General features: G+C 43.1%; 3 protein-coding genes across 13 annotated transcripts in view; 2 read left to right on the forward strand and 1 right to left on the reverse strand.

The window, feature by feature from the left end:
- Window positions 1-3160, forward strand: part of camsap1b (calmodulin regulated spectrin-associated protein 1b) — a 42695-nt gene extending 39535 nt beyond the window's left edge. For both annotated transcript variants that reach the window (XM_055920319.1, XM_055920320.1), the window contains one exon: window positions 727-3160. In XM_055920319.1, coding sequence (XP_055776294.1) covers window positions 727-1023 — 297 coding nt within the window. In that variant the 3' untranslated portion in view covers window positions 1024-3160. The remainder of the gene's footprint in view (window positions 1-726) is intronic.
- A 91-nt stretch (window positions 3161-3251) lies between these two features.
- LOC129853868 (uncharacterized) lies at window positions 3252-7910 on the forward strand. 2 transcript variants are annotated; one of them, XM_055920331.1, is made up of 4 exons: window positions 3252-4010; window positions 4197-4981; window positions 5246-5431; window positions 5679-7910. In XM_055920331.1, the coding sequence occupies exons 2-4, from the start codon at window positions 4636-4638 to the stop codon at window positions 7118-7120; spliced, it is 1974 nt and encodes a 657-aa protein (XP_055776306.1). In that variant the 5' UTR covers window positions 3252-4010; window positions 4197-4635; the 3' UTR covers window positions 7121-7910. The 2 variants fall into 2 exon arrangements, with proteins under 2 accessions (XP_055776306.1, XP_055776307.1); XM_055920332.1 differs by having other exon boundaries at window positions 5724-7910.
- The window catches only part of kcnt1b (potassium sodium-activated channel subfamily T member 1b), a 108303-nt gene continuing 87767 nt past the window's right edge, over window positions 7343-27878 (reverse strand). For 5 of the 9 annotated variants that reach the window (XM_055920321.1, XM_055920323.1, XM_055920326.1 and 2 more), the window contains 11 exons: window positions 25916-25987; window positions 25463-25597; window positions 21177-21288; window positions 20781-20882; window positions 20208-20291; window positions 17238-17366; window positions 14956-15262; window positions 13727-13789; window positions 10968-10979; window positions 10341-10425; window positions 7343-10149 (listed from right to left, as the gene is read on the reverse strand). In XM_055920321.1, coding sequence (XP_055776296.1) covers window positions 10017-10149; window positions 10341-10425; window positions 10968-10979; window positions 13727-13789; window positions 14956-15262; window positions 17238-17366; window positions 20208-20291; window positions 20781-20882; window positions 21177-21288; window positions 25463-25597; window positions 25916-25987 — 1234 coding nt within the window. In that variant the 3' untranslated portion in view covers window positions 7343-10016. Of the gene's footprint in view, window positions 10150-10340; window positions 11928-13726; window positions 13790-14955; window positions 15263-17237; window positions 17367-20207; window positions 20292-20780; window positions 20883-21176; window positions 21289-25462; window positions 25598-25915; window positions 25988-27878 lie in introns of those variants that run through there. The other 4 variants (XM_055920322.1, XM_055920324.1, XM_055920328.1 and 1 more) reach the window with 2 other exon arrangements.

Here is a 27878-nt window from a genome sequence, read left to right on the forward strand (position 1 = left end):
TAACCATTATACCATTTAATCCTATATCAACAGTAGTCATAATCAACAGTCAATTTACTATATTTTCATTCTGAAGAAAAACTATCTCTTGGATGAAGTACATACAGTAGTCCCCCCCAACACACAAAAAACAGGCCATTCAGTCGTAAAGGGAGAGCAGTTTATTTTTCTTATAATAGCCTTTAAAGGGGCGCCACCTAATACAGAACTAACTTTTGACCTGGAATGTGGTACTTAAGGATCTTTGTTCTCCGTCACCAACTCCGCCCCCCCTTTCGGGCTCTTCCTCACAACATAGTCAAATTGCAAGGTAGGGATGTGAACCACGAAACCCAAGAGTTTAGTTCTTCTGTCCTATTTATCAGTAATTTAGTCCAGCCAAACCCCATGCTGTGTAAATGAGCACAGTAACATGTAGGTCACATTTAGTGGGACAGAATGAGCTGCTCAGCTCAATATTATCCAGCTGTAGCGCAGCATGTTCTTGTACTAAACACACACTGATGTCCTGTTTTTAAAGTACTCTGAGTTTTCCTGACTAAAACTTAAGTCTAGAGTTTTTGCGGGTCAATCAGGTGGTCAGGAAGGGAAAACTCCCGACCCTACCCAGGAGGACATCCAGACATCACTGTACCTGGGGGTATCAAATTGCTTAAAATGTGAGACTGCTTCTCAAGATATTTGTCAGCCATACATACTAACAATCCCCCCCCCATCTCATCCCAGGAGCTGGAGAAGGTTGAGGCCCACCACCTGATGATCCTGTTCAGGGACGGGGGCTGCCAGTTCCGGGGAGTCTACTCCTTCTTCCCAGACACGGAGGAGATCCTCAAGCTGACTGGCACGGGCCCCAAGAGCATCAGCAAGAAGATGATTGACAAGCTCTACAAGTACAGCTCGGATCGCAAGCAGTTCACCGTCATCCCCGCCAAGACTGTGTCGGTCAGCATAGACGCCATCACCATCCACAACCACCTGTGGCAGGCCAAGAGAACCACTGTGCCAAAGAAGAGCGGGAAATAATCTGTGGAGGCCCTTGGAACTCTGGGGTTCCATTCCACTCCATGGTTGTCCTAGGTTCCATTCCACCCTGCTCTCCTGGATGAACTGCATTGATGTCCACAGCCAATAAACTCCCTCTATCAAGCTGAAGGAGAGGCCACGTGTTTGGACAGACACGTGGCCCCTTCAGTTCACACTAATGTGGGGGCATGGATGGATGTATGCATCTGTGCTGGTGGCCTGCGAGTGGGATTGTCATCTGCATGAACCAATATGGAGGGTCCTCTTTGTCTGGATCTCAATGTATTCTGTTCAGGGTGTCCAGCGATCAATTCATTCGGTTCTGTTTTTCTAAAGACTCTTTAAGAGAAGCATGTGGCATTTTTTTTTTTTTTCATGTGGTGGATTTCTTTTTACTTGAAGTATTTATTGGTTTGGCACTGAATGGTTGAGCTCAGCTGCAGCGTACATACAGTAGTCCACACAACACTACCCGCCCCCCCCCCCACCCCCTCGCTCTTATTGGACTGGTTATGACCCTACGAACACCACTCTCGCTCTTGTTGGAGGGGGTGGGTTGTTCAAAATTTCTCTACTGCAAAATATGACCTGAAAGGACCGTATGTCCCTTCAGGACTTAAAGGACCGTTCTGCTGCAACAAAACGATCTGCAGTCGAACACACTAGAACTCATCTACCAGACGAGCATCGCCAACCTTGCCTCTCCAGTTATCTTTCTGTCCAATGTGCTGCTTTGATCTCCTGTTTGTTACCTGGGCTCCTCCCAGACCATCTGCTGGCCTTCTTCATGCGTCATAGTGGTACTGTCAACTGTCTATTTATTCAAACGTCAACCGCTTTTAAATGCATATCAGCCTGTTGTAGCACTGTCTATCTGGTGTGTAGAATTATGATGGTCGTTTTTAAACTACTCGCCTTTTAACCCTCTAAAACGAGGGTGTGAAGACGATGAATAATATAGGCTTTGGTACCGGTACTGTCAATGTCACAACGCTTATTTTTTTTGTTTTTGTGTTATTTTTTTTTATATTGAGCAGTGTGGTTGGTTATACAGCAATTGAGCTGATGTTATGTGTTTTTCATCATAACATACATGAATCTGTCTGACATACGTTAGCTAGTTAGAGCTAGTCGTGTTTCTCTTCACTGGGCACTACTATGTCCTGTATAAAGGTGCACTCCACTCATGATCACGTTTCAAAGGCTTTTATCATGCAATGTACCCCCCTCCCTTCTATCCCATGAGTGATCGGCTACCCACCAGGGGTGTGGGGTCCATTCCATTTCAATTCAGGAAGTAAACTATCATTTCAAGTCCATTGGAATTAAAATGTTGGCTTAGTTCCTAAATGAACTGATTTGACCCCACCCCTGCTACCCACCCAGCTTTCTCCCCTCCCCTTCTGCATCCCTTTCCCCAGAGAGCTGGATGCTCTTGTTTTGAAGAGTGTGTGCGCCCTGCTGTAACCGGTTTGAATGACATTATTTCATATATTCATAATGGGTTACTCTGTGGGACTGTGGTCTATTTATTTACCTACCAACCAACATTAAAGAACATTCCTGAAAGGTGTCAACAAACACTGCCACAATTTTCCATTTTTCTCTGTCCAAGTGCTTATTATTAGATACCATATGTTGGCCTCAAGAACAACTAATAAGTGTTGCACGTGCACTTTACTTACTGAGTATAAAAAAAAGTGGAATTCAACTTTAAACGGACATTTGGAACGTATTGCAAACAAACAGAACACGGTCTAGTTTTTTAAAACTGAACTCCTGTACACTCCCAACAGAGAAACACTACCCTTCCCGAACTTAAACAAAACACTAAGATTTAACACTGAGCAGTCGATTTTAAGAAGTCCTCGTTTCTTCACTACTACGGCTGTCTCCAAAAATACGTAGAATACCTGATTTATAATTTGGTTCATTTTTTTAATATATCTTTTCAATGTTAGTGTTTTTATGTTTACTAAAAGATTGTATAGGCATTGATGACCATTTGTTGTTACTGTATGCAATTTCCATCCCTGTTCATTTTACTATTTCTTTCAGATCATACCATCTATTTATTTTAAACGGACGCACTGAAACTGAATAAAATTTTCAAGTTAATAAAACACATTTTCATCTTTTTTGTTCACATTGTTTGTTTATTGAATACATTTGACTTAAAATACATGTTTCAGCCTACATCACCAACAGTTCAATTTATAGTTTGGCATTCATGTGCATGTTCACGACTATTCAGACGCCTACAATACACATTTGCAGTATATTTTTGCATGCCTTGTTTTCACTCCCACACCAGTTACCTAGGGATTATTGATGGCATCTTTCACTTAAATTGAATATCATGTAGATCTAAAGTTTTTTTCACCGGTGCTGGGCCAAACATACTAGTGAAATTAAACCCAGATCACAAGTAACCTACAAGGGTGTTCGTGAGATGTGCTGCTATCCCCCAAGCCTCCCTGGTGTTAACTGTCTCCCTCTCCACCACCCAACTGGAACAGCGGTGCCCGGCATGCTTCGATGGCAGCAGGACTCATAACCATGGTAAACACCTACAGACATACATAGGCCTGCCATGGCAACGGACAGTTTATTCTCTGCAGGTGGCTCAGTGTCAGGTATTCCGTCACAAGATAATCTGTGACTTGCAGGTCCCATCTGAGAGACTAGTTCTAACTCATTTTTATTCAGACACAGAACAATCACAGAAGCAAACCAGATGCCTGGCATTTGAGGCCACATTGAATTCATCATGAACGGTGAGTTCTTATTCCTCGTTTGGATGGTTGTCACAGCCATGTATTTGTATTGAAGGTATGCTATGAGCTGAGGTTCACTTACTGTTACATATTCCACAGTGTCTGCTGCTGGCCTTTCTGTGTTGATGCTGTGTGGGTTTCTGGTCTCGGTGCGCTCCAACCGTTGTACTCCGGAGGCACAGATTTACATCTGTCAAGAGATCCCACAAAGTAAGTCCTTTAGAAACAGATATTTGATCACAAAACTAAACATTAACATGGATCTTTAGGCTGTCTTCTATGGCATTTATACTGTATATTTGGGTCAATCTATTCTCTACATTATGATCAACATTCTATGGAATACCTATGAACAAGACTTAACGCTACTACACACTTTTCTTTTTATTACCTCAGGTTACCCTGCTGGCCTGGCCTCTCTGGTGCTCTTAGTAAGTAATGTTGGAGCAATCAACAGTACTGTGTTCAGTAGTGTCAACCTGGCCTCAGTCACCCGCCTCACCATCAACAACGCTGGTATCACCGACATCGCGTCCACAGCTCTCGGTTTCTTCCACAACCTCCAAACCCTCAGCCTGGACCTCAACAACATCTCCCAGCTCAACCCAACCTGGTTCCATGAACCAGCCACCCTCCAAAACCTCACCCTAATTCAGAACCATATTGAGTTTGTAGAGGACTCCATGCTTAGTGGGTTAACTGGTCTAATTAGCCTAAACCTGACCAGGAATATGATCCAGAGCATTGCTCCTGGTAGTTTTAGCACCCAGACCCATCTGGCCAGTTTGGACCTGTCTGGTAATAGGATCGGAACCATCAGTCCTGGTAATGTAGCATGATGTACTACATTACCCATAATACACTGTGTATGATATCCTGTTTTATCTTAGTAAAGAAGTTCCTGAAGCTAACAATGGTGTACTGTCTCATCAATACAGGTAGTTTCAGTGGACTCACTGGCCTAACTAGTCTAAACTTGGCCAGGAATAGTATCCAGACCATCAGTCCTGGCTGTTTTAGCGCCCTGACCAGTCTGGTCTACTTGGATCTGTCTGGTAACATGCTGACCAGGGTTAACCCCCAGGACCTGCTCCCACTCTCCCCCTCCACACAGATCAGGCTGGATGGCAACCCCTGGGACTGCTCCTGTGGAGTGGAGGACTTTGTCATCTTCCTCAGAGGTAGTGTTTTCTAGTCATTTGTGGGTAGGGGTTATGGTGGGGGATAAGTACTGCAATGCTGTGAAGTGATCATATTTAGTATATTTTTATTTGAAAAAAAATAAAAATAATATTTGCTTCTTTAATTCAGTTTTTTTTAAATCTACAATTTTCATAGCATTTGTAATGAGTGAAACACATTAATTGGGCTTGAGCCACCCACACAATGGCTACCACACACAACCCACACACATTATGTTCTAGATGTCACTATTGTGTGTCCAGGTCTGCAGAATGCCTCTCTGCTGGAGAGGGAGATGGATGTGACGTGTGCCAGCCCTTCAGCCCTGAGAGACCAGCCTGTGTGGAACGTGTCCAAGTGTTTGATACCTAACCCACAGCCCCAGGAGGACACCCACATACGGCCCCCAGCCATGTCCATCACTGTCTCCACACTCATAGCAGTGATAGGTAGGTTCTGGTGCAATGCTGTACAGTGTACACAAATAAATAAAATAGTAAATAGTAAAATAGTAAAACACAATAGTATTGCCTATACATATCTATAGTACAGTATGTTAAGACTGGTTTTCTCATAACGAACAATTTACACTTATGCTATCAGGCAAAATATGTATCGTGGTCCATTCTGCATATAACACAACAGAATAAAGTGTGAACAAAGTCTTCACTAACTCTAGCGTTTCTTGTCTTCCAGTGGTGCTGTGTATCCTGATCTGTGTGGTCTGTGCCCTGGCTGTAGTCTGGAGGAGGAAACGTGAGACCAAACAGGTGATGCCCAGTCTGGCGACAAAAGAGGAGGAGGAAGCCGCAGAGCAGCCAGACAATTCCACCACCACCCTCCACAGACAGGTGGCTTCTTCGTCTGACTGGGATCCAGAGCTTGCTGCAAGGACTTACAGATCTGGAGTCAGAGCCAAGTCTGCTGATGCTGTCCTCTCCACGTCCCAGTTCTGTAGAGCAGAGAGAGAAGCACACAGGGTGGTGGTGGAGACTGAGAGAGAACTATACAGGACGGAAAGTGTGAGAGAGCGCCCGTTAAAAGAGACGAGGAACTCCGAGGAAGAGAACAGCAAAGAGCCAGGAGATAATGAGTCTCAGGGGGTAGACAGAAACCTGACAGGAAAAGATGATGTTAAGGGTGAAGTGAGTCGGGAAAATGACAGAGGTGAGAGAGATGATGATGGAACTGTGAATCTGCAAGATGGCGGCCAAAACATAATCTGTGTATCCCAGGATTCGGAGGCCATACCGTACCTGACCATCGGTGCTGACCCGGCCGAACCACACCTTGAACGCCACAAAGGTCCAAGTCCACAGAAAGTCATGACAAGGATTTCCACTTGGCCCGCCACCTCAGCTCAGTGGCAGTCCCACTTCACCATACAGAGAGAGGGGCTCTGTGTCTTCCCTAAGAATGACCCTGGTCAAGAGGTCGAAGGTGAAACAGAGAACCAATCACCTGACCAAGAGGTCGAACAGATCCAGTCACCTGACCCTGGTAAAACCGAGAACCAATCACCTGACCTTGAGCAAGAGTTTAAAGATGACACAGATAATCGTTCAGCTGATGTTTTTGTCAGTGTTCTGGAATCTTCCCCTTCACCCATTGCTATGAGGTCTTCACCCCCAGAAGGGGACATGGGTGTGGTCAATGCTGAGGAGAACTGCAGTACGCCACCAGACTTAGAGACATCCTCTCCAGAGTATGATCCAGTCTCACTGAATGATACTGAACCAGAACCTCTCATTAAGACAAGCGAGACCCTGTCAGACCTGGTCGACACTCCCCTGTCTAGTAACGTCCTGACCCAGACTGAGACCAATCCTGGTCAAGAAAATCCTGAAGAATTGGATAACAAACCCACACAAATTAGGGCTGTACAGAGTGAAGGCAAATCGAACAGAAATGGGGTGCCAAAGAGAGCAGGCAGGAGCAGAGAGAGTACAGAGCATAGTGGAGCTCCCCCTAGTGGTGTCTCCCCCAGTGACGACAACCTGCTACTGGATAATGAATACGCCTATATTGACTTGCTGCACGAGGTGGTTCAGAACCAGGGCCGGTGGACCAGAGAGAGGTGGAAACAGACTCACCTCAACAAAGCAGCAAGCAAGAGAAGCAATCACCAGGGACATTAAACTACAGACTGTGGCTTTTATATGATCTGGTCTTGTGTTTTTACTTGTCCTGTGTAATAGTCTGTAGTGTTTTGAAAAGTGCTATACATAATAAAATGTATTTTTCCTGTGGCGACAAAGGGTGAGCAACCCCACCATTAGAGGTGTTTGGTTATTCCCATTTTTGTGTTTTGAGTGATGATTTCTCTCGGTGATTAAACAAACTACAGGAGTGTTTTTCCCTTTCAATGTTTCCGGCTGCATGCAGCATTTATTGTTCATATTTTACATCACGGTAGAGAAGTAGACCTACTTCGGAATAAGAAAAAGTACAAAATGGATCAAACCTTTTTTGACAATTAACTAAAAATGTGATAAAGGTAAACACACGATTTTGTCTGGAGGACATGCATGGTCCCATATAAAGATATCAAATGACATGCTGACAAATAACAAGCGGGATATATGATTAATTTTCTAGTTGTGATACTTCACACAGGTCACCTAACTGTAGGAAAACATATCTGGTTTGGCAAGCTTTCTCTCAAAACATGCTTTTTGTGTTTGCATGCCCCTTTCTATATTACAGTAAGAACTTCAAAATTAATTTTTTATTCAACTTCTCCAATAAGAGAATTTCCTTGGGGTTCCGTTCACATACAACGATGAGGTGGGAGGACACGAGGTGATGATCTGTAAACTGCCCTTCTGGGGGCCTGGCTAGTATGGAACATATTTTATCTACACATACATACAGTACTTCAATGGGAATGGAGACACATTACATTACATCCCAAAACACATCAAGGGCTACTCCAGAGATCTTCAAACTGCAAAAAAATTTAAAAGCCTGACTTTACCCACTTTTTTTCCTGTCTAACCTTTCCATCAACTTAATCTCATTCATGCAATCAGGCAATGCATGTTCAGAACTACTAAAATGGCACATATCAAAATATATTTCTGTTTACAATGACAATGATCATTTAAAACTTTGCAAATGTACTGAACAAAGGCCTAGGGCTCTATTCAATCTTTACAGCTGACGCGTTACAGACTCTGCGATAGAAATGTAAAGGTAATTTCCGATTGAGCCGCCATATGCAGTGTTCACCGTGAACGCCGTCGCCGCTAAATTGGGAACAGCCAATGGCAATGTCCTCTTTAGGTATAATGCCAGGAGCTGCTTGGTGGATTTGACAGCCTTAACACACAGTTCCACTTCTGACACTGAAAAACAACCGCTGTGCAGATGTCGTCTAAAGCGGATCGGATTGAATACAGCCCTTTAAAAGTTGATATACTATATATATATATATAAAACACTTCTGACTGTATGGAGACTGATTCCTACTGTGCGAATGCTAAAGTCTGTTTTATTGTATAGTTAAAGTTTCGGGTTAAAGGGTCATGCTATAACGCTCCATTAACGACCACAGAGCTTAGTGCAAAAATATTTCAAGTCCCATTTGTTTTCATTTGACTAATAATGACCAAAAGAACATTGAACCAAACAATGCGGATAAAAAAGGTTTACAATGATAAAACCACACATTAGTCCAAGCAAACAGTATCAGAAATACAGATGAATAATTATTAAAATATATGAAGCACACACAATACTACATTTACTGTACAAGTGATGCACGTACAAGTGAAATTACATATTGGAAGGCAGCTTGCAACACTGCACTCCAAGCCCAGGTACTGGCCATATTAACAGACTTCAAGTAATTGTTCACTCCAACTCATCTTTACATCAGATTACTTTTGATATCTGAAAACATAACAAAATGTTCACTTTCACTATGCCTGTCTCTTATTGTGCAAAATAAGTACTCATAACAAGTGTTCATAACATAGGGTTGCCACTGTAAACAGCTGTGACAGATTGTTCTACTGTAATTAATAAAATCCTGTCAGAAATGTGGAATGATTGAGCATTGGCTTTCGTAGAACATTGACTGATACATAAAGAAAAACCAGAACCTCTATGGCACAAATAGAATGACGTAGGTGCATGGCGTAATCCATTAAGTATTCTATACTTTTTAATAACAAATAGCATGATATTCGAGAAAAAAAAGTCATACAGAATGAGCAGTAAAAGATAGTGTTTAAAAAAATTGCTTATAAAAAAGTCTTCCCACACACTGTTTTCACATAATTTCAGTGAAATTACGTTAAACCAACGTGGGATAGATGTTGAATTGACGTCTGGGCCCAGTGGGTTGTGCTCATAGGGAAAATAATAAGTTCTCATGTACTTTCATGATTGATGTGTATGAATACTGCCAGGAATTCTTGTTAAGGAATAACAATTTCTGTACATGACTTGATTTTGCAACTGATATTCACACAGTCTACACACACACACACATGCCAAGTGTGCTTGGTGTAGCTCGCAGGTGCGCCATTTGGGCAGAGTTTGCCCTTCTGACACCTTTCTATTGGTGCTAAAGTGCAAGCAAGCTCCACCCACCTAGTATGCCGACGAGCTAAATCAAACAAACCTCTAAATATTCAGAGCATCACATGACCTCCGACATAATCTGTCTCTCCTCTCCTTTGGTTGGTTACCAGTATGTTTCCATCGACTGGTGCATTGTTCATGTTTTATCTTTTGCAAAGAAGGTCATGTCTGAGTCTTTGTGTCTGATGCTCTCTAAGGGGTTAGGTTAGGTAATGACGAGGCACTCTTCATGCATCCTCCCATAGCAGCTCAGTGACACGTGTCTCTCTGTATGTCTGATACAGGGTGGAGGGGGATTGGAAGGAAAGGGTGGGCAAGGGCAGTGGGGATCTTCCCCTTGTATGGCACAAATAGAATGTATCGTGCAAAGGCGGTGAGACAAGGGGGCGAGAGGTCCGGGGGGGGGGGGGGTGAGGCGAGGGTGCCAGGAGGGGCGAGGGGATTTCAGAGGTGGGTCTCATCCCTGGTCTCTGTGCCAAAGTCCTGCCTCGTCCGGCCGCCGCCGCTGCTGCTCTGCCCCTGAGCCGCATCCTCGGGCACGTCGGGCCCCGCCAGCGGGTCGGACCGGATGATGTAGCTAGAGAGAGATGAGGACAAAACCAACTCGCCTGGGTCACATCCAGATATTTATAAAACACACTACTAGATAACTGTACTGTCCTATACCTAGGCTAGTGACCAGTCGACACAGCTTAGTACAGTATAGTACCGATACTGTAAAGAAGAAGGAATGAAAAGAGAAGAGACGCCTCTCCTGCTGGTACTTACACAATGTCATTGAGCTCCAGCATGGTATCTGGAGGGGGGTTGATGAGAACGTAGGACAGAGTGTTCTGGTGGTCGTTCATCTCATCTGGAACAGAACAGATGCAGGGACAGCTCTTAGCAGCTGCTCTGGCTGTACCAGTCCCCTCATAGTCACCAATTACACACACCATTAGACAACTAATGGTCCATTTAGAAAATGGAAGTATAGGATTCCCTGATCTTCAGTAAACGGCTGACTGACATAATAAATCATATGCATATACAGTAAGAGCCGTTTTAAGGGCCGTTCTGGCTGAACAAAGCTTATTTATATATAGTAAGCCTATAAGTCCTGTATGATATAAGTCCTGTGTTCATTTTCTTAATGTCTATTCAAATACAGTATAATCAATGGTGTGTAACTGAATATCCCTTAACATGGCATACTTTGATGTCCTGTGCTTGTCTTGGAGTAGGATCAAGTTGCCCCTGGGCCTAGGGAGGGGGCAAAGTCTATTCAGAGTGAGTGAGAAGTGATTGTGTTTTACCTGTTTCGCGTGTATGAGTGAGAAACTGTGCACCTGGGACAGAATGAGGCTCAAACTTGGGGGTTGGGGGGTAAAGTGCATCTGCTTCTCCAAAACCCACCTGTGTTTGCCCCTTATAATGCCAGGCGGGGTGGGTAGGAGAGAGAGAAGGTCTAACTGTTACTGACAGGGCATGGCTGGTACAGGGTAGGCCCATGCTGCCACAAGGCAAGCGCATCCCTCCATGCGCAGTTTAAGAAAGACATGCAGACACTGTCCACATCGATTCACCTTCTGCGCATTCCACACGTCGGCCTGGTCACGCACGGCGACAGGGCACCATGGTTGCCATGCCAATGACACTCAGCCCCCATATAAAAATGTTGAGACACCCACGAACACAACTAGAACATGCTCCGGCATCCGGCAGGGCAGACTCAACCAAACAAAGTGAGGCTCAACCAATCAGAGAGTGAAGCAAAATACATTGGGTGTGTGGGATTAGAAGGGGTCCTAATATAGCGTCAATCTAGGATAGTCTTTCAGAGGGACTAAAATGTGATGAATATTTTGAAATCATATTGTATTTAGGCTAATAAAATGCTAAATGTTTTTTATATTCTACAAGATTCTCAGTGTAACTTTGGTTTGTTGATAGTAATGTACCGTTGACCTTCCGAACAACACAGTCATAATGCTTTCTGCTCCACTCTGTCCCATCCCGCCGTACTGTAGTGTATCCACACTCTGCTGCCCTGCAGTAACTTGGTAGTCTGTCTGGCCGTCCCTCACGTTCCATCATCAGTCAATAAGTCCTAGTTCACACAGGTTGTACAAGTGATGCACAATGCATTTGAAACAACTGTTGTGTACATCAGTTGTACAATTTGAACTAGGCCTAAGTCTCCCACTTCAGTCCACACAACGCAGAGGACAGAGAGAATGAAAGACTGCTTGTCTGCCACCCAACACTGCCATCATTATCACACAGAGTCATGCAGTAGTGCTGTATGATTATGATTCTCCATCTAACCTGTTCTGGTCTCTTCTCTTAACGGATGCTCTGAAATTCCCTGCAACTCTAAGACAGTCAACACTTGTTAACTCACAGGCTACTGTCGTACTTTCATTCAATAACACAACATTCTGACTGCCTATACTAACATACGGTAGCCTAGCTATTCAAAACAGGTACTAAACTACTAGTATGACATCGATCCATCCACCATGTATTTTAATGAATATGGTACCATCTTCAACCGATCTCGCCTTTTAAAGGGATGGTGGTATATCCACCACTTGAGATGTCTTACAAAGTAGAATATTAGAAGCATATACAGTGCCTTCGTAAAGTATTCAGACCCCTTGACTTTTTCTACATTTTGTTACGTTACAGCCTTATTCTAAAATTGATTAAATTAATGATAAATCCTCAGCAATCTACACACAATACCTTATAATGAGAAAGCAAAAACAGATCTTTAGAAATTGACCCTTTTCTATGAGACTCGAAATTGAGCTCAGGTGCATCTGGTTTCCTTTGATCATCCTTGAGATGTTTCTACAACTTGATTGGAGTCCACCTGTGGTAAATTCAATTGATTGAACATGATTTGGAAAGGCACACACATGTCTATATAAGGTCCCACAGTTGACAGTGCATGTCAAAGCAAAAACCAAGCCATGAGGTCAAAAGAACTGTCCGCAGAGCTCCGAGACAGGATTGTGTCGAGGCACATATCTGGGGAAGGGTATCAAAAAATGTCTGCGGCATTGAAGGTCCCCAAGAAAAGTGGCCTCCATCATTCTTAAATGGTAGAAGTTTGGAATCACCAAGACTCTTCCTAGAGCTGTCCGCCCGGCCAAACTGTGCAATCGGGGGAGAAGGGTCTTGGTCAGGGAGGTGACCAAGAACCCAATGGTCACTCTGACAGAGCTCTAGAGTTCCTCTGAGGAGATGAGAGAACCTTCCAGAAGGACAACCATCTGTGCAACTCTCCACCAATCAGGCCTTTATCGTAGAGTGGCCAGAAGGATGCCACTCCTCATTAAAAGGCACATGACAGCCCGTTTGGAGTCTGCCAAAAGGCACTTAAAGACTCTTACACCATGAGAAACAAGATTCTCTGACGGTCTGATGAAACCAAGATTGAACTCACATCTGGAGGAAACCTGGCACCATCCCTACGGTGAAGCATGGTGGCAGCATAATGCTGTGGGGGCGTTTTCCAGTGGCAGGGACTGGGAGACTAGTCAGGATTGAGGCAAAGATGAACGGAGCAAAGTACAGAGAGATCCTTGATGAAAAACCTGATCCAGAGCGCTCAGGACTTCAGACTGGGGCGAAGGTTCACCTTCCATCAGGACAACGACCCCAAGCACACAGCCAAGACAACCCAGGAGTGGCTTTGGGACAAGTCTCTGAATGTCCATGAGTGGCCCAGCAGCAGCCCAGACTTGAACCCAATCTAACATCTCTGGAGAGACCTCAAAATAGCTGTACAGCAACGCTCCCAATCCAACCTGACAGAGCTTGAGAGGATCTGCAGAGAAGAATGGGAGAAACTCCCCAAATAGAGGTGTGCCAAGCTTGTGTAGCAGCATAACCAAGAAGACTCAAGGCTGTAATTTCTGCCAAAGGTGCATCACAAAGTACTGAGTAAAGGGTCTGAATACTTTTTGAATGCACTGTATAATTTCCCTAACAACATTCTTCTGTGAGCAATGAGCATAGCTTTCAGGAAAGTAGCACTATACTTGAACATATAGAATGAAATTCTAATTTCACACCACTTGACATATTTAAGAGATGGGAGTGATGACTAAATGAAATGTGTTGCATTGCATACTGTACGTGAACACTACTGTATGTGGGATTACCTTGTAAATATCCTAGATTTACTCGGTTCATGACATCACTCGCAGTAAGATTAGCAACATCCTCTACAAGACAGAAAATAAGAAGAGGAGAATGAAAAGATTAGGCAAGCAGCAAAAATGCAATTGCAGTTTTCAAAAGGGGATGCAAAAAAATGACCTAACATGCAAACAAATATGTTTTTTGAATTATTTCATAAATATTAGATCATTTATTATGTAAATATCTACATTATTTCTGGCTCAATCATCCAATTTAAAATCACCAGTAAATAATTTGTTAAGTATTTAATTCTTTAGTATTTTTAATGCTTTTCTGGCAGTATTACGTAATAAGCATTTCCCTCGAATGGGATTATATGAATGAGTCATCATAATGTTTTGGCATGAGGAATTGTATGGAGAATTATATAGGGAAATAATTTTGGGGTTTTGCAAAAGAAGGCGAAGGAAGTTGAGGAGAGAGGAAAAGAGTGAAGAGGTGAGAGGGGAGGAGATGCAGTCTGAGGGGAGGCAAAATGCAGTCTGAGATTAAATGCTTCATTATACTTCAGTTGTCCATCCATAGGCTACAAGTAACATGAAGGTTTATGCACATTCATAAAGAGGTTATGCAGGTACATTATCATACTATGTAGAATCATGTGAATAATGGAGAATAGTCCTCAATATTTACAGTATGTTAGGCGTTGTGAGATGTTTATATGGTTATTGGTGTTATGGTACTTCTTATACACCCCTTTGAAATGGTGTTCAATGAAGTGAAGTGATGGACAGATTGCATGGTGAAAATAACAGTCAGAAGCTATGTAATACATATTTAAAAAACTAACACAACTCAATAATATTACTATGATAGAATTTTCATCTGCGGAGATAATTAGTAATTGACAAAAAATCAGATTTAACATACAGCAAAATATATCCCAAACATCTCCAACAATATATCCCAAACAAGTCCATCATAAAAACTCCCAACTAATCCCCCATCATTGTCATTCCAGACAGCACCAATTCCCAAACTATGACAGTGGACTAGGGTTGCAAAATTCCTGGAACTTTTAATATATTCTCTGGTTTTCCAGAAATCGGGAAAACCAAGGAATTTATTGAGAGTTCCCGGAATTTTGCAACCCTACAGGTGACACATATAAGACCACCAAACTAAATATGACACAGCACCCTATAATATCACTCAGTATTACCAGGGTGTCCTGTAACTTTCCGCTCACCGTATCCGACAGTGGGCAAGCCTAGGTGCTTCATGCGGTTCTTGACCAGCTCAGACAGCTCCTGTCTCTCGGAGCGCCGGTACAGGTTGAGGCGCTGCTGGGAGATCCGCTCGGTGCGACTCGGTGGCTTGGTGTTCTTACGGCTCAGACGCCGCGCCCACTGGAGGCTCTTCTTCCTCAGCAACGGATGTTCTGATTGGTCGCTGGCGGTGGAGTTCCGCTGAGCTGTTTTCTCCTTCCACGACGCGCGACGATTGCTTCTCTGGTCGTCACCACCAGTGTTCTCTACGTTGATGGATACTTGAGACTAGGGGAGGGGGAAGGGTTCATACCAAATGAACTGTGTGGACAGTATGAGGATCCAATAGGATGTCTTGGTGACACTTTACATCAGTAATGGAAGCTCTAGATACGCATTTATAGTGCATTATGAAGAAGCGCTTGACTGACAGCATTACTGAAGTGCCAAACAAAACACAACGCATACTTTCATTTTGTTGTACTGCAAATATGAGCAGATCGTGACAGTCCTGTTATGTAAAATGTCAAGACAAGGATTTCATATTAACTGTGGGTAACTAGGAAGGAGGATACTTGGACAGACCAACAAACAAAAACACACAATGATGGATGAAATAAAAAAACTTGCACAGAGTAGCATTGGCAAAAGTAACTATAATTTACTTGACCAAGAATGTTTGTTTGTGAATGTTTGCACCAAATAGTTCAATGATGCATATGAAGCATAATTACAATGATTAGCAGCACAATTATAGCACAAATACACTGAGTGTCCACTGAGTGTACTTTCCATGACATAGACTGTCAAGGTGAATCCAGGTGAAAGCTATGATCCTTTATTGAGGTCACCTGTTAAATCCACTTCAGTCAATGTAGATGAAGGAGAGGAGACAGGATTTTTAAGCCTTGAGACAATTGAGACATGGAATGTGTATGTGTGCCATTCAGAGGGAGAATGGGCAGGACAAAAGATTTATGTGCCTTTGAACGGGGTATGGTGGTAGGTGCCAGGCACACCGGTTTGAGTGTGTCAGGAATGGCAATGCTGCTGGGTTTTTCACGCTCAACAGTTTCCCGTGTGTATCAAGAATGGCCCATCACCCAAAGGACATCCAGCCAATGGCAGGCTAGTAGTCGAAAACGGGTAATTGATGAAAGAGGACAAAGAAGGCTGAGACAAATTGTGCAGAGCAACATACAGGCTACAGTTAGTCAACTGACAGTCCAGTACAACATTGGTACCCAAAGACCCATAAAAGAATGCCCAATTCGTAGTACCTTGACATGAATGGGGTACGGCAGCCGACGACCTTACAGAGTTCCACTTCTTTCAGCAAAAAAACAAGAAATTGCGGTTGCAGTGGGCTAAGGAACGAAAACACTGGAGAATTTGAAAAACATGCCTGGTCTGATGAATCCCAGTTCCTGCTGTTTCACGCTAATAGGACGACTAGGGTATGGAGAAAACCACATGAGTACATGCATCCATCATGCAGCATGTCAACATTGCAGGCTGGTGGTGATGGTGTGGGGAGAATTTTCATGGCACACAATAGTCCTCTTGAAAAAAGTGCAGCAACACTTGAATTCCACATTATATCTGAACATCATTGCCAATAAGTCGCATCCCTTCATAGCAGCAGTGTACCCATCTGCAAATAGATTTTTTTCAGCAGGATAATTCCCCATGCCACAAGGCTAGGATTGTCCAGGAATGGTTCCACAAACATGACAGTGAATTCATCTTACTACAGGGGCCTGCCCAGTCACCAGATCTCAATCCATATGAGCATCTGTGGGATGAGATGGAACAATCTATTCGGAGTAGAGATCCACTACCAGCTAACTTGGAATCAATATGGGCCAGCATCCCTGTGGAACGCTTTCAAACACCTTGTAGAGTCCATGCCCCGACGAACTGAGGCTGTTCTGAGGGCAAAATGGGGTGCAACACAATATTAGGAAGTTGTTCCTCTTGTTTTGTACACTCAGTAATCTATTGATGACGCAGAGGTGGCTTTGTTCAAATTATTATTTTTAGAATGCATCCTTTCTTTCCATCCTTCCTTCCTTCCTTGAGCTAATCATTTATCATTCTGTGATTTGACAAGTCGAAAGCAAGATTACTATCCCTATTGCTCTCATTTACCTCACGGAAGAAATTAAGAGAAAAATTAAATAAGGGAAGGAAGGAAGGAAAGAAGAAAGGAAGGATGCCTCTCCAGAATATTTGAACAGGGACTGCCTCTATCTTGTCTTACCTCTGTGGAGGAGAACATGTGTGACTCTGTACGGTAGATGCCTATTGGAATCTCTGCGCTGGAAGAACACAGCTTTTGGAATAACCTGCCATACGTCCTGATCCACAGGTCCTCCTCTGTCACCTTCATCTGGGAAGGAGGAGGGAGCACATTCAGTATACACATCACATGTATAGAAGCACGCACACCCGCCCGCCCACGGGCACACACGCGCGCACACACACGTGCACACACAAACAGGAAGACCCAGTTGTGCGTTGACCTATGATGCCTCCCTCCCAGACGAACTCAATGCATTCTCTGCTCGCTTCGAGGTAAACATCAATCCATGCGCTGTTCCGGATCTTGCTCTCCGTGGCTGACATGAGAAAGACTTATAAACTTAAAACTGGTAAGGCTGCATGCAGGACCTGATGGAATACCAGGGCAAATCCTCAGAGCATGCGCAGATCAGGTGGCAAGCGTCTTCACCAACATTTCCAACCTTTCCTTGACCTTGTTGAAAAACGAGTTTCAGTGACTCCAACCTAAGTGTATGTAAACTTCCGACTTCAACTGTACATATTACCTCAGCCTCCACCATATCCCTGCACATTGATATGGTACTGAACTGACCTTGTATATACAGTTGAAGTCGGAAGTTTACATACAATTGGGTTGGAGTCATTAAAACTCGTTTTTCAACCACTCCACACATTTCTTGTTAACAAACTATAGTTTTGGCAAGTCGGTTAGGACATCTACTTTGTGCGTGACAAGTGATTTTTCCAACAATTGTTTACCGACAGATTATTTCACTTATAATTCACTGTATCACAATTCCAGTGGGTCAGAAGTTTACATAGACTAAGTTGACTGTGCCTTTAAAAAGCTTGGAAAATTCCAGAAAATGATGTCATGGCTTTAAAAGCTTCTGATAGGCTAATATTACATAATTTGAGTCAATTGGAGGTGTACCTGTGGATGTATTTCAAGGCCTACCTTCAAACTCAGTGCCTCTTCGCTTGACATCATGGGAAAATCAAAAAAATCAGCCAAGACCTCAGAAAAAAAAATTGTAGACCTCCACAAGTTTGGTTCATCCTTAGGAGCAATTTCCAAACGCCTGAAGGTACCACGTTCATCTGTACAAACAATAGTAAGCAAATATAAAGACCATGGGACCACGCAGCCGTCATACCGCTCAGGAAGGAGACGCTTTCTGTCTCATAGTGATGAACGTACTTTGGTGCGAAAAGTGCAAATCAATCCCAGAACAACAGCAAAGGAGCTTGTGAAGATGAATAGGAAACAGGTACGAAAGTATCTATATCCCACAGTAAAACAAGTCCTATATCGACAGAACCTGAAAGGCCGCTCAGTAAGGAAGAAGCCACTGCTCCAAAACCGCCATAAAAAAGCCAGACTACGGTTTGCAACTGCACATGGGGACAAAGATCGTACTTTTTGGAGAAATGTCCTCTGGTCTGAGGAAACAAAAAATAGAACTGTTTGGCCATAATGCCCATCGTTATGTTTGGAGGAAAAAGGGGGAGGCTTGCAAGCCAAAGAACACCATCCCAATTGTGAAGCACGAGGGTGGCAGCATTATGTTGTGGGGGTGCTTTGCTGCAGGAGGGACTGGTGCACTTCACAAAATAGATGGCATCATGAGGGAGGAAAATTATGTGGATATATTGAAGCAACATCTCAAGACATCAGTCAGGAAGTTAAAGCTTGGTCGCAAATGGGTCTTCCAAATGGACAATGACCCCAAGCATACTTCCTAAGCTGTGGCAAAATGGCTTAAGGACAACAAAGTCAAGGTATTGGAGTGGCCATCACAAAGCCCTGACCTCAATCCTATAGAAAATGTGTGGGAAGAACTGAAAAAGCATGTGCGAGCAAGGAGGCCTACAAACCTGACTCAGTTACACCAGCTCTGTCAGGCGGAATGGGCCAAAATTCACCCAACTTATTGTGGGAAACTTGTGGAAGGCTACCCAAAACGTTTGCCCCAACTTAAACCATTTAAAGGCAATGCTACCAAATACTAATTGAGTGTATGTAAACTTCTGACCCACTGGGAATGCGATGAAAGAAATAAAAGCTGAAATAAATAACTCTACTATTTTTCTGATGATCCTAACTGACCTAAGACTGGGACTTTTAACTAGGATTAAATGTCAGGAATTGTGAAAAACTTAGTTTAAATGTATTTGGCTAAGTTGTATGTAAACTTCCGACTGCAACTGTAGCTTACATTCTTGTGTGTGTTTTTTTTCTTCTGACCTGTTGTTGCTTTTTTTAAAGATCCTATTCTTGACTCTATTTCATACATTTGATATTGAACTCTGCATTGTTGAGGAAGAGCTCGTAAGTAAGCATTTCCTGGTATGGCTTACACCTGTGCATGTGACAAATGAACTTGGATTTCATTCGAAACACACACAACCACACACCCAAAACAGGTGTGCTGGAAATGTTTTTGTTTGTGCTTTTCTAATAACCAGTTTTTGTGTTCTTTATTTGTGCTTTTCTAATAACCAACTTCTGTGTTCATGCGAAGTGACTGATTGAACGTGCCTGGGATAAATCCTCACTGTAGTATCTGCAATTTGGCAGTACGCCCATTCCCTTGTTTGGAGAACAATATCTCAGTTTCAAGGTCTCAGCTTGGAGAGAAGAAGCCTCGTGAGGTATTGGTCTGCCACATTCATGAATCAGTATTGGTCGGTCACATGAATGAAGTAAACATTAATGCTGAATTAATTATGAATAATGAATACGCTAAATCATGCAAATATTACTTTCTGTGTAAGTATATAAGAGAACTAACGGGACTGCCCCGTTAGAACTAACGGGACTGTACATGGTGCATTGAGTTGGTTGGAACCTCTCCAGCATGCTGATAATAAAGAATGATTAATTTAAGATTGACTTCGAGTGTCCCTGTGTGAGAATTTCCACGACACAGGTATCCATACTTACTGCACATAGGTAACCAGACCCTGGTGTGGTGTCCAGGCCTAGTAAAAGTCTTGCTATGGGAATCATATAGTCCTTTACAAATGACTGTAAAAAAGCAAGAGAATGTATAAACAAACAGGAGGAACCAGAGACTGAAAACACACTCATGTCTAGTTCCAAAGAAAACACTATTGAGGAGAGGTGAGAAACTACTGAATGATCATTGCGCTCAAAAATACTTTAGCTCTCCCTCTCTCCCTCTCTCCCTTCAAAGACAGTGCAATATCAGATGCTTTTCTCAGTAAGTACTGGAGTAAGATTACATCATACACTGATAAGCTCCACACACCCCTGTGAACAGAGTATTCCCTCGAGACACTGATCTAAGATCAGTTTTGCGGTTCTCCACCGAATAGTTAAGGGTTAGGATTTATAGAAGTTAAGCTGATCATAGCCTAAGGGAGTGACTAAGTGATCTGCAGATAAGCTCCCTAGCTACGTCTGAAATGGGACCCCGGTCAAAAGTAGTGCAGTATATAGGGAATAGGGTACTATTTGGAACTCTATCCTAATACATTACATCTGGTAACCCACTTGGTAGAGCAGCGTATCCAGCATACTGATACTGAACACTCTGCCTGCAGCGAACGGCAGGCGGAACATGAAGGCCAGGTTGGAACCCTTATCACGCTCTATCTGTAGGGGCGAGAGGGAAGAGAAGGGGATGGAGAGAGTGTGCGAGAGGGAGCAGAGGGAGAGTGGGGGTGAGGAAAAGAGGGAGGGGGAAAGAGTTAGGAGAGAGAAAGAGGAGTGCACATGAAATGTCACCAGCTGGCTTGCTAACCCAGCCCCAGGGCTCTATATATTCATGTCTGAGGCTGTATAAGAGTGCACCTCCCACACGACATCCACACAGACAGATAATAATGAGGGCTGAAGCCTGAGATCTAAAGATGGAATAGTGACATGCCCCTGAAATGCTCTGCTCACCTTCTCTAGCTTGGAGAGAGCCAGGGAGTAGCAATCCTTAGCCCTGAACTGCATAAACCTCATGTTGGAGGGGTGGGTCAGCTCGGTGATGATACTGAGACTGGGGAACAGCCTGGACAAAATGGAGAGAGAGAGAAAGAGATAGAGGTGTAGGAGAGAGGGAGAGAGAGAGAGGGATGAGGGAGGAAGGGAGAGAGTGGTAGGGAGTGGGCGGGAAGAGGGGATGAGGGAGGGAGGGCGAGACGGAGGGGATGGAGGAAGAGCGAGAAATAGAGAGAGAGAGAGAGAGAGAGAGAGAGAGGGAAGAGGGAGGGAGCAAGAGAGGAAAAGAGAAAGAGGGAGGGAGAGAAATAGAGAGAGAGAGGAGACAGAGATTAAATGCTTTGAGCTCACCAAGCTGGCAGTGATGCATAGATTACATTTTAGGATGTTGAAGAAGAAAACCTTGCATAGGTTTTCTACCCTGATAGATGCTGTTTAATATAGTTTCACCCAGGGTTTTAATAACTTCAGAAACTTTTCAGGGGGAAAAAACTACAGTGGCTTGCAAAAGTATTCACGCCCTGTCACGCCCTGACCTTAGAGAGCCTTTTTATGTCTCTATTTGGTTTGGTCAGGGTGTGATTTGGGGTGGGCATTCTATGTTTTGTTTTCTATGATTTTGTATTTCTATGTTTTGGCCGGGAATGGTTCTCAATCAGGGACAGCTGTCTATCGTTGTCTCTGATTGGGAACCATACTTAGGTATCCCTTTTCCCTCCTTTCAGTGTGGGAAGTTGACTTTTGTTAGTGGCACTTAGCCCTGTAAGCTTCACGGTTGTTTCTTTCGTTTGTTGTTTTGTTGGCGTCATTTTTCTAAATAAAAGTATTATGTACGCTCATCACGCTGCACCTTGGTCTTCTTCCAGCATCGGCAGTGACACGCCCCTTGGCATTTTTCCTATTTTGTTGCCTTACAACCTCAAATTAAAATGAATTTTTGGGAGGTTTGTATCATTTGATTTACACAACATGCAAAATACTTTTTATTGTGATACAAACAAGAAATAAGACAAAAAACTAAACTTGAGCGTGCATAACTATTTACCCCCCAAATGTCAATACTTTGTAGAGCCACCTTTTGCAGCAATTACAGCTGCAAGTCTCTTGGGGTATGTCTCTATAAGCTTGGCACATCTCGCCACTGAGATTTTTGCCCATTCTTCAAGGCAAAACTGTTCCAGCTCCTTTTGATTGGTCGCTGGTGGTGGAGTTCCGCTGAGCTGTTTTCTCATTCCACATTCCAATTGGATTGAGGTCTGGGCTTTGACTAGGCCATTCCAAGACATTTAAATGTTTCCCCTTAAACCACTCAAGTGTTGCTTTAGCAGTATGCTTAGGGTCATTGTCCTGCTGGAAGGGGAACCTCCGTCCCAGTCTCAAATCTCTGGAAGACTAAAACAGGTTTCCCTCAAGAATTTCCCTGCATTTAGCACCATTCCTCATTCCTTCAATTCTGACCAGTTTCCCAGTCCCTGCCGATGAAAAACATCCCCCACAGCATGATGCTGCCACCACCATGCTTCACTGTGAGTATGGTGTTCTCGGGGTGATGAGAGGTGTTGGGTTTGCGCCAGACATAGCGTTTTCCAAAAAACTCAAATTTATGTCTCATCTGACTAGAGTACCTTCTTCCATATGTTTGGGGAGTCTCCCACATGCCTTTTGGCGAACACCAAATGTGTTTGCTTATTTTTTTCTTTAAGCAATGGATTTTTTCTGGCCACTCCTCCGTAAAGCCCAGCTCTGTGGAGTGTATGGCTTAAAGTGGTCCTATGGACAGATACTCCAGTCTCCGCCGTGGAGCTTTGCATCTCCTTCAGGGTTATCTGTGGTCTCTTTGTTGCCTCTCTGGTTAATGCCCTCCTTGCCTGGTCCGTGAGTTGTAGTAGGCAGCCCTCTCTTGGTTGGTTTGCTGTGGTGCCATGTTCTTTCCATTTTTTAATAATGGATTTAACTTCTTATGGCTGCAGGGGCAGTATTGAGTAGCTTGGATGAAAAGGTGCCCAGAGTAAACTGCCTACTCCTCGGTCCCAGTTGCTATTATATGCATAGTATTATTAGTATTGGATAGAAAACACTCTGAAGTTTCTAAAACTGTTTGAATGATGTCTGTGAGTATAACAGAACTCATATGGCAGGCAAAAACCTGAGAAAAAAATCTAACCAGGAAGTGGGAAATCTGAGGTTTGTAGGTTTTCAACTCATCGCCTATCGAATACACAGTGGGATATGGGTCAGTTTGCACTTCCTACGGCTTCCACTAGATGTCAACAGTCTGTAGAACCTTGTCTGATGCTTCTACTGTGAAGTGGGGCCGAAGGAGACGGGAATGAGTAAGGTCTACCGTGAGCTGACCATGCTCTGACCATGCGCATTCACATGAGGGAGCTCTGTTCCATCGCACTTCTGAAGACAATGGAATTCTCTGGTTGGAACATTAATGAAGATTTATGTTAAAAACATCCTAAAGATTGTTTCAATACATCGTTTGACATGTTTCTACTGACTGTTACGGAACTTTTTGACATTTCGTCTGCTTTTAGTGAACGCGCTTCCTGACTTTGGTTTGTTTACCAAACACGCTAACATAAATAGCTATTTGGACATAAATTATGGACATTACCGAACAAAACAAACATTTCTTGTGGAAGTGGGAGTCCTGGGAGTGCATTCCTAGAAGATCAGCAAAGTGAAGATTTATAATGCTATTTATGACTTTTGTTGAGTCCACAATTTGGCGGGTAACTGTATGGCTTCCTTTTGTGGCTGAACGCTGTTTTCAGATTATTGAATATTGTGCTTTTGCCATAAAGCTTTTTTGAAATCTGCCACAGCGGTTGCATTAAGAACAAGTGTATCTTTCATCAAAGTTTATGATGAGTATTTCTGTTATTTGATGTGGCTCTCCGCAATTTCTCCGGATATTTTGGAGGCATTTCTGAACATGGCGCCAATGTAAACTGAGGTTTTTGGATATAACAATGAACTTTATCGAACAAAACATATATGTATTGTGTAACATGAAGTCCTATGAGTGTCATCTGATGAAGATCATCAAAGGTTAGTGATTCATTTTATCTCTATTTCTGCTTTTTGTGACTCCTGTCTTTGGCTGGAAAAATGGCTGTGTTTTTCTGTGATTTTGCGCTGACCTAACATAATCGTTTGTGGTGTTTTCGCTGTAAAGCCTTTTTGAAATCGAACACTGTGGTGGGATTAACAAGAAGTGTATCTTTAAAATGGTGTGAAGTACTTGAAAGCTTGAGGAATTTTAATTATGAGATTTCTGTTGTTTGAATTTGGCGCCCTGCACTTTCACTGGCTGTTGTCATATCGATCCCGTTAACGGGATTGCAGCCAAGACGTTTTTATGGTGCTCCGTGGGATGATCAAAGTTTCAGATTTTTATAGCCCAACCCTGATCTGTTTGGAGAGCTCCTTGGTCTTCATAGTGCCGCTTGCTTGATGGTGCCCTTCACTTAGTGGTGTTGCAGACTCTGGGGCCTTTCAGAACAGGTGTATATATACACTGAGATCATGTGACAGATCATGTGGCACTTAAATAAAGTCCACCTGTGTGCAATCTAACTTAGGGATAGCCGATCCGTCAACGGGACAGTTGTAAATCATGTAGCACCGTGTGCCATGATCGCAGATTTTAGAGAAACAACACATGTCGGTACATATAAGTGTCTTATATCGGCTGAAAGCCTAAATTCTTAATATATAACTAATATATAAATATATTAATATAACTGCACTGTCCAATTTACAGTAGTTATTACAGCAAAAAAATGCCATGCTATTGTATGAGGAGAGCTCAAAACAACAAAACACTTTATTCACTGCGACAGGTTTGATAAATTCACCTCTGAAGGTGAAATGTGTACTTACATTCTGAAATCTTGCTCTGATTTATCACCCCAAGGGTCCCAGAGATAACATGAAGTGTCGTTTTGTTAAATAAAAATCCTTTTTCATATCCTAAAAAAGGTCCATATAGCATGCACGATCGATTTTGTATGTGCAAAGAAAGGAATTTGAAAAGAAAGGAAGAAAGGAATTGTTTTTCTGTCAGTTCCATGCTTGCAAAACAATTGTCCCTCTTGGATAATAAGATTGTTGTTCATAATAATACTTTACTAGACTACAAGTAGTCCACACAATAGTTTACTCAAAATGGAGAGCCAAAACTCTGTGTGCAGTCGATAATTTAACATGGGAGAATGCCTCCCATACCATACCTGAACATGGTCTGTACGTTGACGATAGTCTTGGCATCTGCCATATAGTCCTCCTCAGCACTCATGGTGCTCTCCTTGTCCACCACCACCAGGTTATCAGCATAGATGATGCCACACTGTAGCAGATGGTCCAGGCTGCCACAGAGAGAGCAAAACACAAAAGAACGCATATTGAAAATCTGCCACAAAGAGAACCCAACACAATACACCATATTATGATATTCATGACTTTGAAATTTAGCAGCCTATAAAAGATGCACATGTGTAATTGATTTCACTTGATAATTGTAAATCCCTGGGATGTAATAATATGGTACGTCATGGAGTGATATGTGCTTTATTGTTACCTGTCTGTGGATGGTGTCATGGGGATGTCATTTAAATAGAGAAGAGTAATTATAATTCTGTGAGGAGGGGCATTATGTTTATAATAATTGAGTAATGAACACCTACTTATCTATGGTTCCGGCCATGAAGTAGACCATTGGGAAACAGCAGATGGCTTCTAGGAAGTGGTTGTCAGGCCTGCAAACAGGAAACGCACATCAATAGGGACAGGACACGTGCAACCACACACGGATTAAATACAGGTAACTGCCAAAAATAAAGGAAACACCAACATGAAGTGTCTTAATAGGGCGTTGGGCCACCACGAGCCACTAGAACAGCTTAAATTAGACTTGCCATAAATTCTACAAGTGTCTGGAACTCTATTGGAGGAATTCAACACCATTATTTCATAAGAAAGTCCATCATTTGGATTTTTGCTAATGGTTGTGGAAAACACTGTCTCAGGCGCTGCTCCAGAATCTCCGATGAGTGTTTATCTGGGTTAAGATCTGGTGACTGACATACACACACACACACACACGCCACAGTGTCTCCCGACCCCTCCTGTCTCAGTCTCCAGTAATTATGCTGCAATAGTTTATGTCGGGAGGCTAGGGTCAGTCTGTTATATCTGGAGTATCTCTCCTGTCTTATCCGGTGTCCTGTGTGAATTTAAGTATGCTCCCTCTAATTCTCTCTCTCTTTCTCTTCTCTCTGAGGACCTGAGGCCTAGGACCATGTCCCCAGTCCACCTGGTCGTGCTGCTGCTCCAGTTTCAACTGTTCTGCCTGCGTCTATGGAACCCTGACCTGTTCACCAGACGTGCTACCTTGTCCAGGACCTGCTGTTTTTGACTCTCTACCGCACCTGCTGTCTCTAACTCTGAATGATCGGCTAAGAAAAGCCAACTGACATTTATTCCTGAGGTGCTGACCTGTTGCACCCTCTACAACCACAGTGATTATTATTATTTGACCCTGCTGATCATCTATGAACGTTTGAACATCTTGGCCATGTACTGTTATAATCTCCACCCAGCAAAGCCAGAAGAGGACTGACCACCCCTCAGAGCCTGGTTCCTCTCTAGGTTTCTTCCTAGGTTCCTGCCTTTCTAGAGAGTTTTTCCTAGCTTAGGCTGGGTTTCTGTATAGCACTTTGTGAAATCGGCTGATGTAAAAAGGGCTTTAAAAATACATTTGATTGATTGATTTTACCATAGACTAGGGCTGGGCGATAAATTAATATCAATAATTATCGAGGTAATTACTTCCCTCAATAACGATATAAAAACGTTTCGATTTATTTTCGATAATGTCAACATAGAATAATTAGGTACAGCAGTCCATTTGACCTCTGAAGCAGCAGGAATGTGCAGATAAGTGACAAAATGCACGTGGAGAGGTATACGCCCACTAAAAACCACTTAGCACCTCGAGTGATGGAGTAGCCACTATTAACCACGAAAAATGAGTGATGTAGGCGATAACAGTGGCAGTGATAGCCATGCAGAAGGAGCAGGTTCCAACAAAGAAATGATTGATAAAAAAAAAAGAGTTAATTAAACTGTTTCAGTTATTTGGAAGTGGTTTGGCTTTTTGAAGTCTGACAAAGAGCAGAGCAATGTTCGGTGCAAATTGTGCCACAGACAGGTGGCTACCAAGTCTGGTAATACGACAAATCTTTTTCACCATCTGAAGCAAAATCCCTCTTTAGAACATGCAGAAAGTTTGAGTTTGCGCCACGGTATTGATAAACGCCCCTCAAGCACCAGCCAATCTAGGGATGTTCGCCCGAAGCAGTAAACACTGACAGTGTTTATGCCCTAACGAGCAAACAACCGAAAAGACAAAGACATCACAAATGCTATTATGCATTGCATTGCTAAGGACATGCTACCAATTAGCACAATCGAAAAGGAAAGTTTCAAGAGGATTATCAATTTAATTGACCCCAGGTACGTGCTCTGTGGCCGCAAACATTTCTCACACCGCCCTGCCTAAACTCTACGCTGAGTGTAGGGAAAAAGTTGAGGAACAGCTCAAGACAGATTAGAGCCTTATTTTAGCCTCACTATCCACTATATTGA

The sequence above is a fragment of the Salvelinus fontinalis genome, chromosome 4 (genome assembly GCF_029448725.1).
Source record: "Salvelinus fontinalis isolate EN_2023a chromosome 4, ASM2944872v1, whole genome shotgun sequence".
NCBI lineage: Eukaryota > Metazoa > Chordata > Actinopteri > Salmoniformes > Salmonidae > Salvelinus > Salvelinus fontinalis.

Bases quoted from the DNA above. Each gene is read 5' to 3' on its own strand.
- LOC129853868 (XM_055920331.1), top strand. From the start codon at position 4,636: ATGATGTACTACATTACCCATAATACACTGTGTATGATATCCTGTTTT. The intron at 4,982-5,245 runs GTAGTGTTTTCT...TTGTGTGTCCAG, and splicing joins CTTTGTCATCTTCCTCAGAG to GTCTGCAGAATGCCTCTCTG. The intron at 5,432-5,678 runs GTAGGTTCTGGT...CTTGTCTTCCAG, and splicing joins CACACTCATAGCAGTGATAG to TGGTGCTGTGTATCCTGATC.